Here is a 24631-nt window from a genome sequence, read left to right as displayed (position 1 = left end):
GACAGACATAGGAAGGCTCCTAGGACACAGGCAGGAGAGATTACAAAGCTGTGAGGGTCCGGGCTAGCATCAAACTCACGCCACCAAGTCTGTCTGGTTGGGCAAGAGGATCTGCATTGGACAATGAGCTAAGTTCTGAAGATCATAGTCACTGCTAAAGAAGATGTTGTGACCCTGCTGTGTGGCAGGCAGACCTAAAGTCTGGAGGGCCAGTGCAGGAAACAATGGCCAACCAAGGAAGATCCATAGAGTCAGATTCCTCGCCCCAGGCACAGCCAGCCCAGCAGCCTGCAAGCCTCTTGTCCTGTGCTGGATTCCATGCGCACCCAGCATACACATGCACACCCGAGCAGCCATGAATGAGCTAGGTGGGTTCTCTTGGTGGTTGGAGGATATCTAGATCCATCTAATTCACCACCATCCCACTGGCACGTGGGAGGCTGAGAATGAATCAGAACCCCCACCCCACCCCCCAAACCCATCCCGCTTACAGTGCAGGAGGTGGGAGGGAAGACCATTCCAGAAGGTGGTGGGAAATGCCTCTCCCGACACACCCTCCCGTCTTCTGCATCAGAAGAGGCTGAAGCTAAGCCTGGTTCTCCATGGTGGGCAAACCTACTGGCTCAGATCTTGTGGCCCAGTGACCCAGCCTTGCCAGCATTTCCAGATCCGCGTGTAGGAAGGAAAACGAGTTTCTTTCAGTCACGCAGAGAGAGAGAGAGATTTCCTGGAGGTGGTAACTCAATTACATGGATAACCCGGTAACAGAGGAAGAGCCCGACAAGGACCTGAGAGCTGCTTGGACCACCCAGCAGCCCCAGAGCATCCTGCAAGGAGCTGTCCAGGGGTGTCTTCCATATGCCAGCTCAGGCTTGGCACACAGCAAAAGATGGTGGTGTGCCAGGTACACATGGCCCTCCCTCTTTCCCCTCTCATCAAGATCACCGCACCTCCCGGGAGGGTGGATTCCGCCAGAAAATCAGTCCTAACGTGATATTCTCCCTCCCCGTGTCTGTCTAGCTCCCGGGCAGCACCGAGCACCACATCTGTTCCTTCTGTTCTCAGGGTTCCTCCTTTCTCTGCTTTTCCCTCTCAATGCACAAGAGTGGTTGTCCCCCACCCCCCCAAAAAACAGTCCCAAATAGCGGCATTTTCTCAGCTTGGTGCTCTAACTGTGGGCTCCCAGTGCCAACTGGGAACAGCCACATCTTCTGACTTCCGCCCTTCAGTGGATCAAGGTGGGGCGACATCATGACCTCAGTGTACCCCCCATCAGGATCCCTCCATGCACACGACCAGAAATCTCTCACAGGGCTTTCCTACTTCTTCCCAGGCCAGGAGCCAAGTGCATTCTGGCCGGGTATGGCTGAACTCTCTCAGACCAGCCCCTGGGGTCTCAGGGAGATGAGAGAGTCCCAGCCTTGGGAAGTTACTGAAACCTTCCAGCAACTTGCAAGGGCAATACCAGGGCAAAGTGACCGCTCCCTTTGTCTTCTGCCAGCCCCATCCTCTGAGTGGCTGCCTGGGAACCTCCTGTTTCTGAGCGCCGGGAGGAAGCACACACCCAGCCAGACATAATGAAGCCACATCCTGGCCTCAGGATAGGAGGGACGGGTGTGACAGTTACTGGGATCAACCCTACAAACAGGAGCATGAGATCGTCTGTTATTTTGAGGAATTGGGCTCTGAAAGTCAGCTTTAGCTCACATGATCAGATAGTTCTATTCATGGGGTGTGCGTGTGTGTGTGTGGGGGGGGGAGGTCCAGCCAGCACTGTGGTCAAGAAGCCCAAACACACCAAGTTCGGGGCCACGAGTTGAAAGGCAGCGGCTCAAAGCCAGGAGCTGCCAGCCTGGCTGCCTTCTGCTCCACCTTAGTCAGCCCGACTCCGGCTGAATCCCCAGCCATCTGTCCCTCCGCGGTGCTCACACCTCCTCACACCTCCTCCCCGCTGTTCCCACAGCCTGGCTCTGGGCCTGCCCTACACACAGATGGACCGTTCCCAAAGCCTGTGAGAAGGATCAGAGCCCGAGGCTGTGCCTGCACCTGGCTGTCAGGACCCCAGGGAGGGCGGTCAGGATCCCCTCCAGACCATCAGGAAGGATGCTCGGTCCCAAGGCCCTAATGGCTGATCCAGGGACCAAAATAATAGGGGGAAGGGCTAGAGAAAGCATCAGACCCTCTCCTGCCAGCACTATCTCCCAGGAAGGTTGCCCTCCCGCTACTCCAGTCAGTCCTGAGCCCTGTCATTCAGGCTACCAGTCTTTGTCAGGAGACCCGGCACCCCAGGGGGCGCTTGTGGGTGGTGGTTGGGGAGCCCATACTCCCCCACCGACTCAGCTCCCACCTAAAGATTAACCACACACACTCTGGACAGGTCAAGCTGTCTGCTCACCTAGGGTGGCTGCAACTCAGTCAAATGAGTGGGCAGAGTTGGCTCCACCCTGCCGTGGGCACGAACTTTGTAAAGTGGCGGGGCTGGAGAGGGGGTGCAAAGCGAGGACCCCCGGGACGGCAGCCACCAGTAAAGTAGGGTGACAGCGGCGGTGTTGAACAGGGCAGAGGCGGCACTTACGGTCTGGAGCTCCAGGGGACCGTAGCTCTCTCGCAACCCGGCTCCCGAAGTGGCTTTTCCTTCTCACTGGGTCGCCACCTCCATAACTTGGGGGCGATCCGTAAGCTGTCTTCTCGCGCTGCGCGGGGCTCAGGCGCGCGGCGGGGTCGGGGCGCGCGGGGCGACCGCCTGGGCCATGCCGAGTGCGTTCGGCCCCCAGCGCGGGAACAAAGCCCGCACGCTGCCCGGGCGGTTTTGGCCTCGGCGGCCGCCGGGTCCAGCCGCCGTGCCTTCGGCTCTGCTGCCGCGCGCTCGCCCGCGCGTCTCACCGAGTCCCGCGGCCCCCGCCCCGCGCGCTCCGCCCCCGCCTCCCGCGCCCCGCCGCCGCTGCGCCACCTGCCTCCAGCCCGACGCCCATCGCGCTCGCTCCGCCCCGGGGCGCCGGCCGCCGGAGAGAGGCCCGGTTCCGTGCGCCCGGCGCCGCCCAATGCCCAGAGCGGCTCCCGCCTCCACCGCCCGGGTGGCCGAGGGGCCCCGGGACGCGCCCGGCGGACTTGGCTATGGGGTCCGACTCAGGACGTAGGGACCTCAGGAGCGCCAGGCCGCGCGTGGGACCCCCGTACGGATGCAGGAGAGCAGGGCCGTGGAGTGGGAGCGGGCCGAGGAGTCCCAGCGCGTAGCCAGTGCGTGCGGCGCGGGGCAACCCGGTGCGGGGCGGACTCCTAGCTGTGCGCCCCCGCCCCGCGCAGGCCGCGCCCCGGGAGGGCGGGCGAGCTGAGCGCACCGCGCACACCCACCTCGGAGCAGTCGCAGCCCGACGGCGTCGCTGCTCCCGGAGCCGCGGTGTCTACTCCGGGACGGGAGGCGGGCGCCCCTCCTTCGGCCGCCGCACCCCCCTTACCCCCTTCTCAAGCCCTTCGGGGTACCCTGGCCACCGCGCGATCTGCCGGCAGGGGGCGCGCTCCGCCCGCCGCGCTCGGCCTTGGTCCCCAAGGCGCCAGGCGACCTGCGGCAAGTGGGCTCAGGATCCCGCTCTCCCCACTGCCATCGGGGCCGGCGTTCGCATATGTTTTGCATTCGTTTGCATATCATTCATTTTAATGTCAACCTGAGGAAAAGCCCCCAGCCGCTGCTTCTGCTTGTCCGCGTCCTACTTTCTCTGCTTCCTCTGAGCCTGCTCCCCACCCACTTTACCCACTTTTCCTCGAGGCGCCTTGCGACAAGTCCCAGGCGTTCCTCCGGTTGGTACATTTGAGCAAACTCGCTGCACTTCCTTCCCTTCCCTTCCCTTCCCAGTTTTTCACTCATTCACACTTTGCTTCTTTGAGACTAAGGAGAAACCCAGGGTCACCGCCTGCAGAGACAAGGGGCCAGAGCTTCAGATCAGCGGGGGAGACTTGATTTTCATCTCATTAGGCATACATCTGCATTTGAAGGATAAAAATCTAGCAATGTGCCAAAAATAAATAAATAAATAAATAAACAGACAAATAAGTAAAAATACCCTCAGTTTCTTTCCAGGCTTGCTGTAGTGGCTTGCTTTTCCCCAGTTGGGGTCCCTCTCAGGGGTTCACCTCTGCCTTCTTGAAAAAGCGTTCCTGCAAGGTCCTCCTGGGGTGGGATCTGGGCTCCTTGGTTTCCCGGATCTCCCTCTGTGGAGGATGCTATCTAATCCTAGTCTGACACCTATAAAACTGTCCACATTTTCAGATCTCCCTGGCCACATGTATGGATCTTGTAGAGGAGTGGAGAGTCCCGAGCCCATTTCACAGAGGAATGTGGATCTAGAAGAGTTGGCTATGTGGCTTGAGACCGCAAACTTTTTATCCCAGGCATATGGACACCAGCTGTGTGGCTGCTAGTGTGCTGTGTACACCGAGAAAGCAAAGGACAGTCCTCTTCAGAGATACTGTCATGAAGAGTGGCCCCAGCAGAGTGGCCTCTCAGCACACCTCGTAAGCCAGTCTCTGGGAGCTCAGCCTGAGGCAGGAGTGGGCTCTCAGCTTGAGCTGCAGGCTTTCCCACCTCCTGCTGCTGGGTGGCATGTCTGTTTTGTGGTAAGTGGCCAGTGTGTGGCTTGAACTTAAGAAAGGTGCTCACTACCTCTGTTGGAGGTACAGAATTCAATGTGACAGGTAAACCTCCCAGCCAGGAAGCTCTCCCGAGAGAGAGCCATGGCTGCTGGATAGGGAGGAGATGGTGGGGGCCCTGAGGGCTGCTTTGTATGGAGTGGGCAGGCCCCATTGCAGCACAGTCACAATGAGTCCTGACAGCCGTTGTCCCTCCATTTTTCCACCAGCTGGAAAGATGTTTCCAGAGCCCATTTGTTACCCACATGGTCTCCCTGCTACTTTATGAAGGGCTGGTTCCCTGTGGAAATGTCCAGGTCACAGCTCTCATGTTACCCTATGGAAGCTTTCAACCCACACTGTGTATACAGTCCATCTGCAAGACACACACACCTTCTCAGAACAACAAAGAGTCACCAAGCACCAGGGATCACGTGGACACCTTAGAGGCAGCCGCTCAGGAAATCAGGTGTCGCCTGAAGCTCTTTACCGAGTTTATTGTCTATAGAGACCTGGGCTTGATTGAATTCAAAGGAGCCACTTTCTCTTGCTTATGGCGGTGTGACTTTGCCCAGTGAAGTCAGCTCTCTATCTTTATCTGGTCCCTGCTTTCCATGAGGCTGTGAGATGGGCTGTGCCTGCCAAGCTCACAGTACAGAGCTGACCCCAGAGCTTTGACTTGCAGCTGGGGGCTCTCCTTAGAACAGAAACCCCTTTCTCTAAAGAAAGCAATCTCAATGTCTGACACTTCCAGCTATACCTGGGTTGTTTCTGCCATCCTCACCCCCCCCCAAAGGGTAGCACCTTCTTTTCTCATGGCTCCTAGCTCAGGGTGACATTTTGATGGCGGACACCATCATTGGACATTTAACTAAACACACAGAATAGGAAACTCAGACTGGACCTCACTATAAAGGTGAGTTTTGTTGAGTAATAGTGTCTCTGTCCACTCCTTAGTTACCAGTGCCCTACACCAGGGACACTCTCCATGTTGTGCAGACCCAGGGACAGCTCTGCCTTCTGATCAATCTTTCTATGAATCTGCTCCAAAAACTTGGTCTATTTATTTTTAAAAGCCCGGGAGACAAAAATATAGATATCAATGACATTTTAAACACCTTATGTAAATAATAAAGTGTATGTGCCATTGAGAGGCATAGGGGAATGGGCTCTGGTCAGGCACCTGGATGCCTTCACAGCTTTTCTTTCTGCGGTGCACATTTCTATTCGATTCCACAAGGAATAGGTGCAATGGCCAGTGACCATAATCTCAGCATTTGGGAACCGAAGCAGAAAAATAGTGAGTTCCATGCCAGCCTGGGCTATGTTAAGAGACACTCCTGAGAAAGAAGAGAGTGGAGAGAAGGGGGAAGAGGAGGAGGAGGAGGAGGAGGAGGAGGAGGAAGAGGAGGAGGAGGAAGAGCAGGAGGAGGAAGAGGAGGAGGAAGAGCAGGAGGAGGAAGAGCAGGAGGAGGAAGAGGAGGAGGAGGAAGAGGAGGAGGAGGAAGGGGTGGGGAGGAGGAAGGGGTGGGGGAGGAGGAAGGGGGAAGAGGAAGAGGAGGGGGAGGGGAGGGTTGAGATGAAGGAGTCATGTGGTCAAGCTCTCTAGATAAAATGATGGATCATGGTATGTGCCGATCCAGGTAGCTGAAATTCCTGAAGTTCTAGGCTGGACAGAAAACAGCCAAGCCATCTCAAACAGTGCAGCTCTAGAAAGAACTGCCTGCTGCCTCCCTCCCATGTGGAGGTCTAGGTGCTTCTCATATACAGGCTTGGAAATGATGCATTTCTGCCGATGAGGAAGCTGGCCCTGGGAGACTCAGGTCTTGTGGTTGTGGCTGGGAATGGGCTATAGCTTCACTCAGAGACCTCCGTCTTGTTTGTTCCCCACCTATCTTCTGACATTTCTGGCTCAGCCTCAGCCCTTTGGCTGCCCCCCCTACCCCCACCCCATAACCTTAGAGCCACTTACCAGCCAACCACATAGAGTATGATGGTCTCAAGGAAGGAGGATGAACAGACAGATGGCTGCCTCTGTCCCTTCCAGACAGCAGAGGGAACAAGTGTGAGCTTTGACCTTTGTCAGAAGGGTTAGGGGCAGAGTGGCTCAGACGTGGCCTTAGTGAGAGGGCTGGCACTGTACACATCACAGTCGCTACAGCACAGATCCCCCACACCGGCAACTCCCATTCCGTACCCAGAACCCTCCATATACATCTTCCTATAGGATCTTCCTGAAGTCAGAGAGGAGAGGAAGCTCCCACAGGTTTCTCTTTCTCTCTTGGAAGGACTGATGACCTCTGATAGCAGGAAGACACACACCTCCCTTGTCTGCTAATCCCCCTGGGATGAGTTAGCTGAATTTTGCCTCTCATCTCTATGCAAAAACAAGATTTGGAAAAAATCACAGGAGCTGACAGTGTGGACGGCTCTGCAGGAGTGCCCAGGGCGATGCTTGTTTGTCAGGCACTTTGGCCATGGTGATGAAGAGACTTGAGATTGATCCAGAAAGTCATAGATTAGGATTCACCTACCGGAGTCTCTACTGTCCTTGACACTGTCTAACAATGAGAACGTGGAAGACCCATCACCTTTCCTGATTGACTGTGAAACAAGATACAGAACCTCACGACACTGTGGTGGTCCTCTAGTGAACAGAGGAGGAACGGGACCGTGCTCTGGCACCGAATGAAGAGGAAAGAGCAGGCTGTAGATTAGGGAAGACCCAAGAGGATGTCCTGGGAAAAAGGGGTCACCACAGTACCACTGGGCTGAGTGCACTTCCTCGTGAGCCCTGCTGAGTGGCTTTGCATGTCCCTTGTGTGCCCTCCTTAGTTTCTCTCATTTTGGAACACTTTCTGTACTGCAGGAATCTCCAAGCTATTGCTTCATCCCTTCACTCTTCTCTAGGCTGGAGGGTGTGTGTGTGTGTGTGTGTGTGTGTGTGTGTGTGTGTGTGTGTACACGCACATGTGCGTGGGACTGTAAACCCTGGAACCAGTGGGAGCCACAGCCATACATGTGTCAAGAGGACCAAAGACAGCTCCTGTTCTCAGCTTCAGATGAGATGGCACCAAGCACACTTGTGGCAAACGGCTGACACGCATTCCAAGGAGTTGGGGTACGATTAGATATCATGTTATGTCCTCAGAGATATGGAGCTCTCTTGCAGACTATATCAGGGCCAGGTCCCCTACAATGTGAACTACAGGACACAGTGAACATTAGGAGATAAGAGGGTCTGGAAAGGTTGTAAGTCATTGCTGCCGCTCAAGAATCACACATCTGAAGCCGGGGATGGTGGCGCACGCCTTTAATCCCAACACTCGGGAGGCAGAGGCAAGCGAATTTCTGAGTTCGAGGCCAGCCTGGTCTACAAAGTGAGTTCCAGGACAGCCAGGGCTAAACAGAAAAACCCTGTCTCGAACTCCCCCCCCCCCAAAAAAAAGAATCACACATCTGACTGTGTAATGGCAGCAGCTTCTCCACTCCCAGGGGCTTGAGCCACCCTGAAAGATGAGAAACAGTTTGGGGCATGTGCCCAAAGTACTAAAGGCTACAGGACACCAGAACAGGGCTGAGATGGTGCTCACTAAAGCACTTGCCCCAAAACATAAGGATCTGAGCTTGATCTCCAGGACCCGTGTTGAACAACAACAATAACAATAACAACAAGAGGCCAGGTGTGGTGGCTAATGCTTGTATTCCCAGCTTTGGGAGTTAGACAGATTTCTGGTGCTCACTGGCCAGCCACTGAAGCCCACTTGGCAAATTCTGGGCCTGTGAAAGACCCTGTCACAAAAAAGAAAAGATAAAGACAGCCAAAGTTGTGCTCTTGTTTGCATATGCAGCCATACACACATGCAGAGAGCATGGATGGATGGATGGCTAAACAGACAGATACATAATAGATAGATAGATAGATAGATAGATAGATAGATAGATAGACAGACAGATAGATAGACAGATAGATAGATAGATAGATGAACTAGTTGTAAACAAAAATACAGGTTGGAAAAGTGAGTGAGTATGTAAATCCCACAAGAAGATAAAGTGGGGTGACCACTCCCAAGGTCAGCTGCTTCTCCACTCCTCGGCCCTAAGCTGGGGCTCTCCCTGAATCTCCCTCACGCTGGGTCCCGCTCCCTCCTTCTTCATCTGTGTTTGTCCACAGCTTACCCGTTCTTTGCTCTGCTCTGGGGTCCTGTTTGGCTGCTTTTCCCTGCTTTGCCACCTTCTGGAGTGCAGTACCGCTGCACGCACTCACAAATGACTCCAGGACGTCGTCCCACTTCACACCGCTTCCCAGCAAGCCTTCTAACTTTGCTTCTTTTCAGGATATTTATACACACACACTTTGTTCTACTGTTCTGTTTGTGCTTTTGTGGGTAACACATACATACATAGATACATACATATAAACATACATACATTCTTGCTTTTTAGCTAGTCTTATCTAGCCTAGTGCTTACTATGTAGTTCAGGTTGGCCTTAGACTTGTTGGCAATCCTGTTTCAGTCTCCTGAATGATAGAATTACAGGTATGCACAGGTATAATGTCTCCCTTGGTACTGTTTTTGCTTTTAAATTCCAGCTTGCACCTCACCCTAATCAATGGGACCGCCTGCATCGATGCCATTTCAGCAACCCCAGCTCTGGGGCCTTCTCTTCCCATGTTCCTCGACCATATGTGGGCACTTGGTTCAGAGAAGGAGGGAGGGTGACCACCTGGCCACTCACAGTCCTTCCTTGGGATTGTTTCGACTAACAGGAAAAGATGCCTGGCTCTGGTTCTACAGAGGAGGTAATGGCAGAATTGCCCAGAGCCATCTGCTGGAATGTCAAGCAGAAGGGACAGAGGAGGACAAGGGCTGGGCCTCCTGTCACAGATATGTCTGCCTGACTCCCTGGAGCTGGCTTCTGTCACTTGTAGCCCCAGAATCCTGAATGGCCCACACCTGGCTGTTCTTCCACTGCACACTCTAAACCGAGGGGCTCTGGTAACCCAGCGCCTGCTATGATGGGAACAGGCTTGCTGGGAGCGCATAGAAGCCACCACAGCTCATCCATCAAGTCCAGGCAGCCGATGATCTCCCGACCCACAGTGTCTGCCGCTGACAGGCCGTTTGTTATCACTGGAGCCAGACCTGGTGACTGGAGCTTCTCTCTCCATCCATCTCCACATGGGAGAGTATGACATGGGAGGCTGGTGCTGTCCCCTCCAGCTCCAGATAAGGTCCAGCTCCTGAGCTTCCCCCTCTGTACCCTTCCCAGCTGCAGTTCCACAGACACTCTATCTAGAACATTTTGCAGGCATACATTCTCCGTGCGGGTCCTGCCCAGTTTCAACACATCCCCTGAGAAACCTTTCTTTCTCCTGTCCCCCATGATCACAGATCTCTGGGTTTTCCTTGATTCATAGGAGACCCTCAGCATCAGAGCTTGTAGCTTCCTGTCCCCACTGGATGCTGAGGTGCAAAAAAATGTCAGGACCCATCAGCACCGGGACTCTGCAAGGACGGCGCCATTGAAAAAAAAAAAGACAAAATAAATAAGTATCCATGATCTGTGTCAATCAATGTCCCCACCTTCTCAAGCAAGGACAGCACTGGAACTGGTGTCTAGGTTGGGGGAGTCACTTCCTATGTTCCCTATACTGCTTGATCCCCTCATAATCCCAGCAAGTGCACAGACTCATCCTGGACTCCCAGCTATGGGCTCAGAGAAAAGAAAGCAGGCCACTGCCCTGCGTCTAGGAAGAGAGGGGTTGAATGTGTCCATCACAGTGTGAAGAGACCTCAGAGCTATCCAGACAGGTCATTAACATTGCACATAAGGAAACTGAGCCTTGGACAGGGGAAGTATGCACCCATACTCCCCAGCTCTCTAGAACAGGTCCTATTCTACCCAACTTCCCTGCCCCTCAATATTTAAGACCATAGCTTCTGCAGGTCAGAAGGGCATGTGGCCAAAGTGGCCAGGAGCCTCTGTAGGGTTCTAATGTCAAATGATCCAACATGCTCAGGGAAACACCACCCAAAGGGGTATAGGAACTACCCTACCTGCCTAGCCTTGCCTTACTGGGTACCTTGCATCTTTGATGATCATGTGTCAGATTGTGGGGCTAGAGCTGGGTTTCTGGGGTACTGCCTAAGGGGTCAAGACATAATGGCAGAAGACCCCACTTCCCTCTCTTGTTCTGCCTAGGCACCCCTATATCAATGAGAGCATAGAAAGGACCAGAAACAGGGCCTGAGGCTCTGGGCATTGCTGTGCCGGTCACCTCATGGGAGGTCACACTAGATTGTGTGGTTTCTATTACGTGTCCTTCTTAGAGCTTCTAAGGGTGCTGGGGACAAGACCAGCGTTGGAGGGATGCAGTCACTCTATAGAGAGTAGCTATGTGCCTGGAGAGCCAGCCTTGGGCTCCTGCGCCATTTGTTGGATGTCACGAGAACCTGGTAATGTGTCTAGTGGGTCACACAAGCCTGAGGTATGGGGGAGGGCAGCAGGGAGCTGTGAATAAGCTGGGGGCACTTAGACTCAACACTTCTAGGCCGTGTGACCATCCAGGGACAAGGCACCTGTCACTGCTTTTCAAGGCCCAGGACCGTAATTTCTGTCTATTGAAGTTGTAATTTACCGCTGGGAAAATAAACATTTGCGTTTGTTTGGCTGACGACATCCCATGAATGTTAATCCAAAACCCTGGGTTTTGCTGAGGGGCTGACTTGCCTCTCCAGCCAGGTCTGGGCTTAGTCCAGCCTCTGCAGCAGCTCCAGGAATCCCATTTTCTCTATTACCCCAGTTTCCTCGGTGTCCTGAGGGTGCCAGAGGGATGGGTCAGTCCAAGGACACCACCATCCTGGCCAGAGCTGACTGTTAGACCTTCCTATGTCACAAGAGAAGCTGTCTATGGGTCTGGCAAAGTTTAGGGGTCCCATTTGGGGTTGTCGGGGCACTGTCTACATGGGCTGATGTTGGTTGGTAGGTAAGAATATGGAGGACAGGATTAGGAAAGCCAGAAGGTGGGAAGGGAGGCCTGTCCCTGTCCCACTCCTGTGTGGTGAGCAGCTGGAACTCTCTCTCTGTGCTGTGTCTAGCATTTTAGGAAGAAGGCCTGTTTCTGAATACCGAGCTGCGTGGCACAATTAGCTTATGACACATGTATAAGATAAACCTCGCTGTGTCATGACCAATTCCAGGTGTCTCCCACAGATAGCTTCTGCCTCAGAATCTGATACCCCTCTTCTAAAGGCCCCCATTCTGCCCACAGTCACAATGGGTGTATGGGCAGGTGTCTCAGACTCAGTAGAAAGGAGAACACCAGCAGTCCGCTGCTCTGTGTTTCCTGGGTGCAGACACAATGTGACCAGATGCCCATGCCTCTCTCTCATCTCCATGACTACCTGCAGGTGATGCACTGTGCACTCTCACACTGTGAGACCAAGCAACCCTTTCCTTCCTTAAGTTACTTTTGTTGGGTATTTTGTTACAGCAACTGGGAAAGTAGGTAACAAATCCTGGCACTCACTATGTATCCTTGCTAGCCTGAAACTTGCAGCCATCATCCCGCCTCTGGCTTCTGAGTGCTGGGACTATAGGCATTTACTAATGTCCAAGTTCACCTTAGCCTCAGACACAGTGCATAACTGTACCCCAAATCTGAGGCCTGGAGCATCCAGAGATGAGTCAACCTGGAATAAGGGTCTCTTGGGGGATCTGATGCCCCAGTGGGGGTGTCCAAGGCCTGCTGCTCATCAGCACCACTAGAGGAGCCTCGGCAGGTACTTGCCTTTTTCCTGAAGAGCTTTCAACCTGCCTACACACCTGGACCCAGTCATTGTCCTTGGAGAAGGAATCTAGGCAGAACTACTCCAGAAATGTCTCCACCCCTTCCCTCTCTTACACAGCCTGCCGGGCAACACTATGGACTTCCAGGGCTGCACTCCCTACCCCAGATTCATACCAATCAATTCACAGAGTGTGAACAGAGTCAGAGCTTGTATAGGGATAGTGGTCCCTCTCCATGTCCAGGGCAGTGTAGGTAAAGGTGACAGCCAGATCACAACGCTACCTCCTAACTCTCTGCCATGACCACTGCCCACACTGTGCCCTCAGGTAAACAAAGACCTACGGAAGGAGACACGTAGCCTGTAGATGGTGTAGATGGCTTCTCCTCAGACAGAGTAAAGTGCAGATAAACTGAAAAAGAGGCATAGCCCACTGCATGGGATACTAGTTATCTGTAAAGGGGCAAAGCACTGTTACACCACACATTGGTGACCCTGAAAATAAGCCACTAGGTAAAAGAAATGGGAAGTGCCCCCCACCCAGATGACACGTGATAAGAGGTGCCCAGAGGGGGCTGGAGAGATGACTCATTGGTTAAGAGCACTGGCTATTCTTCCAGAGGTCCTGAGTTCAATTCCTAGCAACCACATGGTTGCTCACAACCATCTGTAATGGGATCCAATGCCCCCTCTGGTGTGACTATATATAAAAAGTATATATATATATATATATATATATATATATATATATATACACACACACTTTTTTTTTTTTTAAAAAGAGATGTCCAGGAAAATCCAACAGAGACAGAGAGCTAGTTAGTGGTGGCCAGGGAAGAAGGGGACAAGGAGTGACAACCAGGGGAACAGGGCTTCTTTTAGGAAGCAGCAAATGTTCTGAGAACAGTTAGAGGTGTGGACTGGACTGACTGTAGCCTGGGAGCAGCAACTGAGGCACACTGTGAGAAACATCTGGCTGATACCACCTTAGTCAAAGTGGAGCTGCAGGAAGCACCTTGGAGCCACTGATTCTGTATGCTCAAGGGTGCTCGGGGGTGCAGTCTCCTCAAGGCAAGGTGACCTATCTGAGGGGGAGCTCTGGGTGTGGCTGGGATCTAAAATTACTGCAGGTCCTGAAACTGTTGGGGAGAAGCTGAGGGCAGTGTGGCTGCTGGGCGGAGAACTGTTCCAGGAAGGAAAGAAGAAGTTGTCTTGGGGTGTGTGTGTGTGCTGAGGGACTGTGGTAGAGTCTAGGGGTGGGGGTGGACAGAGGCAAGGTGGAGGGACCTGGAACCTTTCGGCTTTTGTGTGCCTCTGCAGTAGGCTTTGATGGTAGAGAGGCATCGCTCCATAGCGCAGACGAGATACTGAGTAAGGGGGTCTTCGTGCCTCGCACTGGCACCCAGGACCATGGCTCTGGTACAAAGGTGCTGAATGGATCATTAATGGGCTACAAGTAGCTAGCTTATATCTAGGCATCTTCAAGAAAGAGGATAGGAAGGCAGGCAGTATGAAGACATGGGTTCCAGATGGTATCATTGATCTTCCAACTGGACTGCTTGTTTTTGGGCTTTTTCTAGGTGGCATCACATAAACTGTGTCTAGTCCCAGACTAGGCTGTCTGCTATCTTCAGTTCAAAGCCATCCTATTTAAACCAGGGTCTACATTACTCCTGAATAGAGTTTCCAAACAGGAGATAAAACAATAAAAGATTCATCCATCCATCCATCTCCCCATCATCCATCCATCCATCTCTGCATCCATCTCTGCATCCATCTCTGCATCCATCATCCAACCATCATTCATCCATCCATCCATCCATCCATCCAACCATCCCATTCATCATCCATCCCTTCATCTACACATTCATCTATTCACCCATCCATCCATCCATCATCCATTCATCCCATCCATCATCAAACCATCCATCTACACATTCATCTGTCATCCTCTGTCCATCTATCTATTCATCTATACAATCATTATCAACTCCCCATCCACACCATCATCCTCTACCATCTGTCCATCATCCGTCTCTCCACCCTCTGTACATATTTATACACACATCATACATACATCAAACATACATCCACTCTTCTGCCCACTCTTCACAGAGCACCCTCACCAAGGTCCTCTGTCCAGCCACTGGTTCAGAACAATACTTGTCACATGATGCTGACCTGAATAACAGCCCCTGTGCGCTGCTGCTATGCTCCTGCCATATCTCCTATGTGGTGTGTGGCACTTGCCAGTGCATGCCTTTGTGTGGCGAGTGAGAGGCTCTGACCTTGACCTGCATGACTCAGTGGTGAAATTACAAGCCTAACTCGCCCATGAGAACTTCATACACTGGGTCATTGCTGTCCAGCCAAAGAGAAACAGCCGAAGTTCTTGTGTGACCAAGCTAAGTGAGGCCATTTTGTAATTATGCAGACAAGTGATCTTTAGAGACCATGCATGCCCAGTGTTAAAAAGTACCACAGAACCACTGGCTTCTGGAATGGACATCCCCTCCCCAACTGACCAAGTGCTAAATACGGGCTGTGGAGGGGAGGCTTGGGCCTGTACAGAGAATCCACAGAAAGGTCAGAATTCCCCTTGGCCACCCACGCAGTAGAGTGAGCAGCCTTTCCTCTTCCGTCTGCCTTAGGGGCAGGGCTGAGATGATTCTCACAGACCACTATGCATAGTGTGCACTTGCCTGCACTCTCTCCACCAGCTAGCTCTCCTTGAAGTGCCTTAGCCAGGAGCTGTCGACTAGCAGGGTACCAGGGTAGGTTACCCCACGCAGGGTCAGAGGACACCTGTGAGTAGCCTGCCAGTGAGCAGAGCCTGATAATAGGACTGTGTGCCCATAGAACTCTTGGCTTCTCTCCCACCCGCTTGGCACAGCTGGGGATCCTCCATGAATCTCCCACACCTGGACAGGCTGACTTTGGCTCAGCCTGCCCAGCCTCGCCAGGCATGCAGCCCACTTAATGCCAAGAACCCAGTCCTTCAGGTCTGAGGAACTGTGCCAGGGATTGCAGGATCCCCAAGAACCCTTACTGGGTGCTTGGATAAATACCTTCTGAATGTGAGCTGTGGTTTACAGGGCTACACAGACCAGGGACATATCTCCTGTTCCCATCACCGCCCTTTGAGTCCAGCCTCTTTCCCCTGAGAGCAATACCGGTAGCCACTTTGGATTTGGGCCTCTGCTAAAGGCCTGGATGTGGCCTCCATGTTTGGATGTGGGCAGCCTTATGTGAGCATCTTTGTAACAGGGGAGTCAGGGGCTCAATTTTCAGCAGGGAAGCAGAGAAAGAACACATGGGCTTATGTGGCATGTCCACCCCGGGGACCAGCAGCCTCCATGGGAACCAGCACAGACCAGCAGAAAGCAGATGATGCTCTTCCTGTGACAAGTTAACACCCCAGCGCCTGGGAGGACTGCTGTAGAGGAAATGGGGCATCAGAGGGTTCTTATGTCCAGCTGGGTGCTGCCACTGCCCACTTGGTTGGGATGCATGGATCTGGGGAAAGCCAGACAGTTACTGTCCCTGTTTTACAATGAGAAAACTGACTAGGCACAGGGATGACTGCCTGATGTCAAGAGCATTAGAAAGGTTTCACAGAGCAAGCAGAACAGATGGAGAGCCACAAGGTAGCTAGGAAGGCAAGCCTCAGGGTGTGGCCAGGGCAAACACAGCAGCCACCTCATCTGGGCCCTTCCCTGAAGGACCCTGTGGAAACCATATTCCTTCTCTCCTCATAGGATGGAACAGTGGGGGACAGCAGCTGGGGCCATGGGGCTGCCAAAGGACTTTCTGAGGAACTCTGGATTCTGGGAGAACCATACACACCCAGCAGGCCCTGCTGTCCTGGGAACACAGGGACACTGGTCAGAGGCTAAAGTGAAAGGCGCTGGCAGTGGCTATCATAGACATAACACAGGGCCTTTTGACCCCCTCAGCCAGCCCTCCACCTTCCCCCTCCAAAGTCGGGGCTTTCCAGATACTCAGAATGCACCTGGGTCGGAGGGTGGGGCCGACTCCCAGTTCCTCCTGGCTCTGGCAAGGCCTCGTAGCTCCTCCCCAATATATTCAGGATCTGTCATGGTGGAGTGGGAGCTGGGGAACCCCAAGAAGCGCTGAGGGAGAGATAGGGCTGAGGTGAGGGGGCCATGTCTGTGCCAGGGTGGGCCTTTCCTCACCTTGTCATACACCAGACTCACTAAGCAGGCTTGTCACCATCTGTGTCAGCGCAGGTGTGGGAGCAAGTGGAAATGATTCCCATCTTTAAAGTTTGGTCCACCTTCACACTCTATAGACCAGGAAGCCCAGCTCACCGGAATATAGGCCGATGTGACTTTCCCTTTGCAGACTCTCTGAAGCTTGGGGACCCAGGGACATGGGCTAAGTCTGGCCCATGGAGCTAGGACACAGGTTGCATCATTAGGCTAAGCCTGGCTTCAAGAGGCCTGAGTTCAGCTCCATGATCTAGTACCAACTCTGTTCTCCTGCCTCTACCCTCATGGGGCTCCTCAAAAGGTTCTGGGGTTTCTTCTTCCCCTGACAGAAAGGAAGCTTTTTGGTCCTTGCCCCTCCCAGGGCTCCATTCTAGGGAAATGAAAAAAAAAAAAAAAAAAAAAAAGAAACCAACTTGAACTTCAGTAATGAGTGAAGACCAAGACAAGGTTCCCAAACAGGTCAGGCTGTTACGGCGGGGGCCCCTCGCAGGGCAGCTTTGCCCCATGGCTGTTATCGTCATCAGCTGCTAATGTTATTATTACTGTCAGCAGGTTTCAGGCATGCTTGGTCTTCTAGAAGCAAGCAGAGCCCCTGTAGAGCCAAGCTTAGTGTACTGCTGCCGAGACAGACTCCCACACAGAGGAGCCAGTGCCAAGGGGTCCCTCTCCTAAGATTATACCTTACTTCATGTTTTCTCATAGATGAGCTTCACAGAGAGGACCCTGAGCCCACCCTGGCCAGGACTTGCTGTTTGAGTCTGAGAAGGTCACTTGGCCTTTCTGTGTGCTGGGGGCCAGAAGGGAACATGGATTGGGTAGGTGATAGCCTAGTGTCAGCTCGCAGCTGTGCAGACTCTTCCTCTTGCTCGTTCTGTGTCCTCCTCTGTAAGCAACGTGGTGATAAGAAGGTACGAAAATGAGGGACCAAGCTTGAGCTAAAGCCCACTGTGGCTCTTGGGCTGCCAAAGGACATCACTGTTCTCTGTGCCATGGCTGCTCCTTGTATCCCTCTGGGGAGATGTCCCTCGACTGGAAGAGGCTACTGTGTCCCCTGTCCCTTTGCCTTGGTGGATGTTGGGTCTTCCTTCCTAGGAGGTTCAATGTGCTTCCTGGCTCTGTCTTAGCTGGAATCTAGGCTAGCTTGCTCTGATCTTGTGAGGAGGCCAGAAGCCAACAGCAGACACAGCAGAAGGTACATCCCTGCATCCATGACCAAGAAGCCATTCTTTCTCTCTCTTGACTTGCATTGTAGCCCCTGGTGACATCTGCCTCCTACATCTAGGGATACTCATAGACTAAGCTATGCTTTGTGAACTTGCACCCTGGCCTTTTCTGGCTGTATATCTCCATGGATGCTCCCCTCCCTTTGCAGCACTAGGCACACCCTTCTATTGGTCTGGATGGCCTGAGACCCAACCTTATGGAGCCAAATGCAACCGAGAGGGACAGACAAGATGCCACAGATGAATTTAGGAAACACCACGGGGCTGGTCGGGTGGAGGAACTGCAAGGCCCAGCTGCTGGAAGAATGTGCAAAGGCCCTGGGCGTTTGCAAAGCAGCCAGATGGCCCACAGTGCGGAAGGGAGGGATAAACTAGACAGTCAGGGCCATGGAGCCAGGGCGCACCCTGAGGGAGCCTGTGTTTATCAGATCCATCATCCTTTCAGTGGATAGCCAGCAACTTTGCTCAGTTAAGAGAGTGGCTAGAGCCTCCCTGGGCACGGTTCCTGTCCTCTGAGTTGCCCTCCTGGGCTGGGTAGACCTGCCTCTGGGAACTTCATGGAGAATTCACCATGCTGGCCACACCTCCAGGCCCATCCCAGGGATGGGTGAGTAGATCACTTTCAGAGAGACCACTTTCTCTCCTCCCCTGGCTTCCCCCACTGAGGTGTTGGACAGTTCTAGAAGGAGCACAGGACAGGCATTCCCTCAGGGATCAGAGACCAGGGGCTTATCTAGGCTAGCACGCCCACCAAGCTTTCAGCGTAACCTACAGTTGCCCTTGCCTGAGGAGTAGCCAGCAGCTCCCCACCCCACCCCCACCCCGGGGGACACTTTCTCTAGGAAGCTGGCCCAGACTGCACACACCCTACTCAGATCTCTATCTTCCTGGCCTCTATCTTTGTCTTACTGATGAAGACGGTATGTGGTATGGGAATGACAGGCTGTCTCCTGGGAGGGACTGTCTTCTTGTCCCCAGGGTGGGAGGAGAGGACGTTAGGGCTTACAGCAGTGGCATTTACCTTGCCTTACCTGGACTCTGTGTGAGTGGATGGGGGCACTGTCCATTGTGCCAGCAAGAGGAACAAGAGGTCTGGTGGTGACCCCTACTTAGTCTCCATATTCTCTTCTGCCCATGCTGGGGTCTCTGCCTTCCTTTATCTGCCTGACTTTTGCAAACTGTCCCTCATGATGGTCTATCACTTCTCTCTCTCTCTCTCTCTCTCTCTCTCTCTCTCTCTCTCTCTCTCTGTGTGTGTGTGTGTGTGTGTGTGTGTGTGTGTCTTCCAGATAGGACCAAGGGATGACCAAGGCTCCACAGCTGGTCCTTTCACTCCAGGGCTGAGCTTGTGGGGCTATGTCTTCTACAGCAGCAGAGATCCTTGCACTTGAACTCACGTGCCCCTGAATCTAGGCTGCAGGCTCAGCAAAGCATGCTGGGTGCTCTTGGGAGCCTCTGTATCGTCTTCTGCTGTCTCTCAAGACACAACCTCACACAGAAAGAAGCTCCTGAGACCGTGTGGCCAGCAAGACAGAGGTAGACGTGGAGGCAGGACAGGCCACAACCTATTCAGCTTCAGGCTTCCGAGCACACCAGGCCTGAGTAAGGAAGGAGAGGGGCTGGAGGTTGAGGGTGGAGCTCAAGGTCACACCCCAGGATCAGAGCTGTCGAACCTAACAGGAAGGTCTCTATGAAGGTGTTTTGGCACAACATGGGTCAGAGGTCATCTTCACATCATACAAACTTGAGTCAGAAGCCACCATCCCCTGAAGCAGATACCGGTGAGAGGTCACTGTCACTTCACACAGAAATCGTCAGAGGTCACCTCATTTCAAGCAGATGTGGGTGAGAGATCACAGTTACTCACACAGATTTAGGCCAAAGGTCACCATCATACCAGTAGACCAGGGCCAAAGGTCACCGTTAGCTGTCTGCAAACTCCCATGAGGCCCACAGTTCTGCTTTCTGGGACATGTCACCTCAGACATTTTTCTCCCACATTAGTCTTCTCTCATCCGTTGGGAACCTGCCTCCTCTGTGAGTCACATCCCTGGCAAAGCTGGTCCCACCAACAAGCACAGAGGCCAGGCATCCTACATGGAGGCTAAATGTGAAGTGGAAGTACTTGTGGGCTTCTATACTGGTCTTTACTGTGGCTGCTCTGGGATGTTCTCTGTGCCCCTGGCAGCCGGAACCCATGGGATCTGCCATGAAAGTAAGGCTCTGGTTTCCTGTAAGTGGCAGCTGCAGTGCACAGCAGACCTGGACAGCACCCTCCTTCCATCCTGCACCAGACCTAAAATGACTGAAATCCCAGGATCAGTGTCCTTGCCAGAAAGGCAGCCTTAGAAGGATGCAGACAGGGTGGGCAAGGCTGCCATAGATGAGGGGTGCCTAGATCTAGCAGGAGCTGGAAAAGGCAGGCTGGATGCTCTAGTGGAGGTGTGAGCAACCCTCTGACAGCCTGGTCCCTGCCTGTGAGAGACCCCCTGGAAACCCACTGTGTCAGCTCCCCATTCATCTCTAGTTAACACAGGGAATGATTCCAGGGCTGTCTGCACCAGGACACCAAAAGGCGTGGCCCCCAAGTCATTCCTACAAAATGGCCCAACATCGGCACAGAACCTGTGCATGTGTCCTGTGTGCACTGGTTGACATGATCTCTAACACATATGGACAGTCCTATAAAAACAACCACAAGAGACCCAGTGTTTCTCTGGAGTATTTTCTATTCAGGGTTAGTGGAATCTATGCACGTGGAAGGGCGCCATGAACATTCAAGCTCAGTGGTGGGACTGGTGGGAGGAGGAGAGAAGAGAACAGGGAGAGGGAGAGAGGAGATGGAGAGGGGTCAGGGGAGAGGAGGGAGGAGGGAATACTTAGTAGAATCTAGCTAGGCCAGGGTTGGGCTCAGAACTTCAGTCTGGGCTGAGATATCCCTCTCTACCTTGTCCCTCCTGCCTCCGCTTGGGCTCCTGCACCAAGTGGCACTCTCTACCTCCTGCTTGAAGAACTGGGCCCCATGTTGTTTCTCTAAGGCCACGCCAGCAAGCTTGACTTAAGGGGATACGTCCATCTGGATCCTCCAGCCTACAATGTCTGTGGTTAGCGTTCAAGGTCTCCCTCCGTATGCGGCACCCTCCTGGCCCCACTCCTGGGAAGCAAGCCACCGTCCAATCAAACCTCCAAGACCTACAGTGCCCTGCTATGAATAGTGCCCACAGTAGACGCCTAATAAACACGAGACTGTGAACATTCTACCTGATCTACTTCTGCCCCGCGGCACTCTGGGGTCTGCAAGACAGGAATACCACACCAGCATTCCAAGGAGTGGGGTGGCCTTGTGCCGTGCTGACCCCTTGTTCCTTTCTCTGTCACAGGGAGAAAGTCCTTGTCCTGGCTATCCACCTCACCCATAGCCCGGCATGCCTCAGCTCACAGCAGAGTCCTACTCTGTTGCCGTTAACCGTGAACCCAGCTTATGGTGTTCGGTATGTACTGGCTTTGTAGGGCAAAGGTTGTTGGCAATCAACAAAGCCAATTAACCCATGTTCTGTCTCCAAGATTTTCAGATTCCTGGAGGGTTATGGTCATCTAAACCTGCCAAAGTGGCCCAGCTCCATGCTGCCTCTGGTGGTGATTTCTGGCATTACAGAGCCCCACATTTGTCTCCTTGGGTGAGGTTTTTAGGGAGTTACTGGGATGCACCAAGTGGGGACATTACACTGGTGGGTGAGTATTCTGTCAGAGACATGCAGACTGCTCTGGGCAACTCTGCTCCACCAATACCCCATCCATGTTAAAGGCACAACCAAGTTCAAACACATCTCTGGCCCTGAGCCTCAAAGGGCCCTCCAAACTGCTCTATCCAAATGGCACAGTGGCCTTTCTCCCACCTCCGGCTGACTTCTTGCCTTCCTCCCAGTCTCAGAGGAGCCATGTGGGAGATTGGGATAGAAGGGAGGAAGGACCTGGCCTAGGGCAGGAAGCAAAGGGGACAGATTTGGCGGCAGCTCTCAGGGCAGTGGGTCTATGAGGACATCCTTTGGGAAGGGTAGTTCCCTTGCGCTCGCCTGCAGGGTAGTCACATCTGTGTCTGTGAACAAGAACATTCTCCCTGGTGTCTTTGAATCCCCACACCTGGCCAAAGCCAAAAATAACACATGTTGTTGGGGGGAAGTTGGGCCACATATACCTGGGCACCATCGTTTGAGTCCTGTATGTTTTGGACGACCTGGGGTCTGGATGTTTGGGCCTTGGGAAAGCCGCAGGTTTGGGCGAACCTCGCAGTGTTTCCCTCTGCAGAAAAGGGTGCTGTGGGCCCAGGATCTGGACGTGAATCTGACTGCCACAGCACAAGCACTGTGGGACTGAGAACTGTGGGCTCAGGCAGGATCCAAAGGCTGCCTAGAGTGTGGCCATGTGCCTGTGAGCCGGGATGGAGCCACCTGCTTGCATCTCTGAGTCCTTGAGGGTCTTGGAGTGAGGTGAGTGATGTAGGGGAAATGGCTGCTTGCTGAATTTCCCTCCCTAAAGCCAGCAGCCCCTGAGGTTGAGACAGGTCCTCATTTCCTCCAATGCTCTGCTGGAAGTAATGCTTGTGTGCCCGGGACTGCCCTGCCCTGCCCTTAACCTCCTCTTTGCATTTAGAAGTGTCTGAGAGCCCCTGAGTTCTAGCCTAAGCCCCCACTGTAGAAGACACAGCCCATTCCCTCCTACACAGAGCCATGCACCTGCCTCTGGGTGGGGCCAGGATTCAGGCTTGGCAGCTGCCATGCTCTTACGGAGCCACCTGCCCCAGCTGTGAGGGACATGTTCCTGTTGGTGGGGGGACTGTATTGATATTTGAGGTAGGTCAACACAGCCACGCTGTCAACAAAGCTGGGCACACACACGCACACACACACACACACACACACAGCAGCTTGGAGATGTCACCTTCCTGTCACCTGCTCCACCTGTTCCAGCTTCTGTCTCTTTAATCTTCCCCCATCCCTTCCCCCAGCCTCTTACCTGGGCTTCCATTCTGAAGACCCCGGGGTCCTGAGAGGAGTGCCCCACTCTCCAGAGTGGTGGTGGATGCCTGCGACATGGAGGTGCAGATGGAGCTGGAGATTGATGGTACCTGGGGCTGGAAGGAGATGGCCGGCCTCCAGAGCCCACCCTGAAGCACCTTTTCTGATTTCGTGGGGTCTGGAGAGAACAGGAGGGCTGGAGGAGCTTTGGCGTCTCAGAGCCCGTGCCTCTGTTCCTCGGAGGCTCCAGGCCTTTCTAGTCACTACAGCCGGCAGAGCTGGGTTGTGGCCCTGGACGGAGGGTGGGAGACTGCAGGGCCTCATGTGACACGGGGCGGGCTTGGGGACAGCATGGGGGAGGTCCTCCTGCAGCCTTCAGGGGTGAGGCAGCCAGCTGTGTCGCAGTGATAATGCGGTGGGGGTCGGGGGCCTGCAGCTGTGCCCAGAGCTTCCTCGTCAGGAACCATCTGCCTGGTTGCCGGTTCTCCCTCCACCATGCCATTCCGGTCTGACTTCCCAACAACTTCCTCCTATCCCGCCTGTAGCCCTGAGACCTCCCACTGGGCCCAATCTGGTGTGGCTCATGCAGTGTGTTTCCTCCACCCTGGAGTAATGTCCATCCTGGCCAGAGCCTCTGGCTTATCTGTCTATCTTCCCATGGGGCATAGCCCTTCCTGTGGCCTGGGAGGTCCAGAGACTCCACCCACTTTGCCTGCCTTCAGCCACACTTTGCCCAAGACCAAGAATCCCTTTCTATTTGCCCTCCAATGAAAGACCTATTGGGGGTGGGGGCAGAGTCAGGAGTGAGTATAGTCAGGACTCTGACCATCCTCCTGCCCACCCATGGCTCAGGTGGTCTCTCCATCACCATCAGTGGTTCTCTGGTCACCTCTTGCCTGGAAGAATCTCCATTGTCATGTTGTGCCTGGCCTCAGATAGGATCAGGGTCACAGTCTAGTCTCCCAGCTGTGGAAACCCAATCCTATATTACCTTCTTTAAAGGAAGCTTGAGCCAAACAGGCCACACATAGGCAGTTGGCCTCTCTGCTTGGTGGCCTGGAGCTTGCTAGAAAGGCTGTCTACTTGGGAGAAACTCCAGGCCCCTTTCCAGGTGAATCCCACTAGAAATAACGCTATTATAGCTTCAGGTTCCAGAGAAAGCCACTTACTAAACGGTGATGAAACTATAGGGTGGTTTCATGGGAAGGAATAATGTTTTCTTAAACCTGGTAGGGGTTCCCAGAAATGGTCCTAGGATGCTAGTAGGGCCACTATGCTTTGCTTTGATTTAACGTTTAGCTTGTTCATGTAGATAGTTGGCTACTAAAAACCCCTTGTTTCATGTCTTCCTGGCTGTCACTGTCTTGGCCTTGAGTGTCTTGAAGTTAAGGGCAATACAACAAGCTACAAGCTTAGGTCTTGAGTTCCAAAACATGGGGTCCTTCTTGCCCCTTCTACCCTGCTGGCTGACTGCTCTCTTCAGGGTTTGAGGAGAGAGGACCCTGCTATGAGATAGGACAATCCACCAGTGTCACTGTGTTCCCTGTGTTCTGATGAGGGTGGAGCATGGGATTAACAAGGGCACTGGGTTGTGTCTCTTTATTCTCAGTGCCAACAGTTCTGCAGGGGCCAGGCTCCTCGACCTCTGAAGAACAGAGCAGTGTCATGGTCCCCAGAACCAGTGCAGCTGAGCCACACCCCCCCCCCCAATATATCAGAGTGAGTGAGTGAGCCAAGGAAGGGTT

General features: G+C 53.5%; 1 protein-coding gene across 3 annotated transcripts in view; it reads right to left on the bottom strand.

The window, feature by feature from the left end:
- Window positions 1-23400, bottom strand: part of Cbfa2t3 (CBFA2/RUNX1 partner transcriptional co-repressor 3) — a 70186-nt gene extending 46786 nt beyond the window's left edge. For 2 of the 3 annotated variants that reach the window (XM_021170231.3, XM_029480752.2), the window contains exon 1: window positions 22885-23400. In XM_021170231.3, the coding sequence (XP_021025890.1) occupies window positions 22885-22963 (79 nt within the window). In that variant the 5' untranslated portion in view covers window positions 22964-23400. Of the gene's footprint in view, window positions 1-2575; window positions 2858-22884 lie in introns of those variants that run through there. The other variant, XM_021170232.2, reaches the window with a different exon arrangement.
- Between the last annotated feature and the right edge of the window lie 1231 nt (window positions 23401-24631).

Source organism: Mus caroli, unplaced genomic scaffold (genome assembly GCF_978045245.1).
Source record: "Mus caroli unplaced genomic scaffold, Mus_caroli_1 scaffold_10, whole genome shotgun sequence".
Classification (NCBI taxonomy): Eukaryota; Metazoa; Chordata; class Mammalia; order Rodentia; family Muridae; genus Mus; species Mus caroli.
Note: the sequence above shows the minus strand (reverse complement) of the source record. Positions and strands in the feature narration are given on the sequence as shown.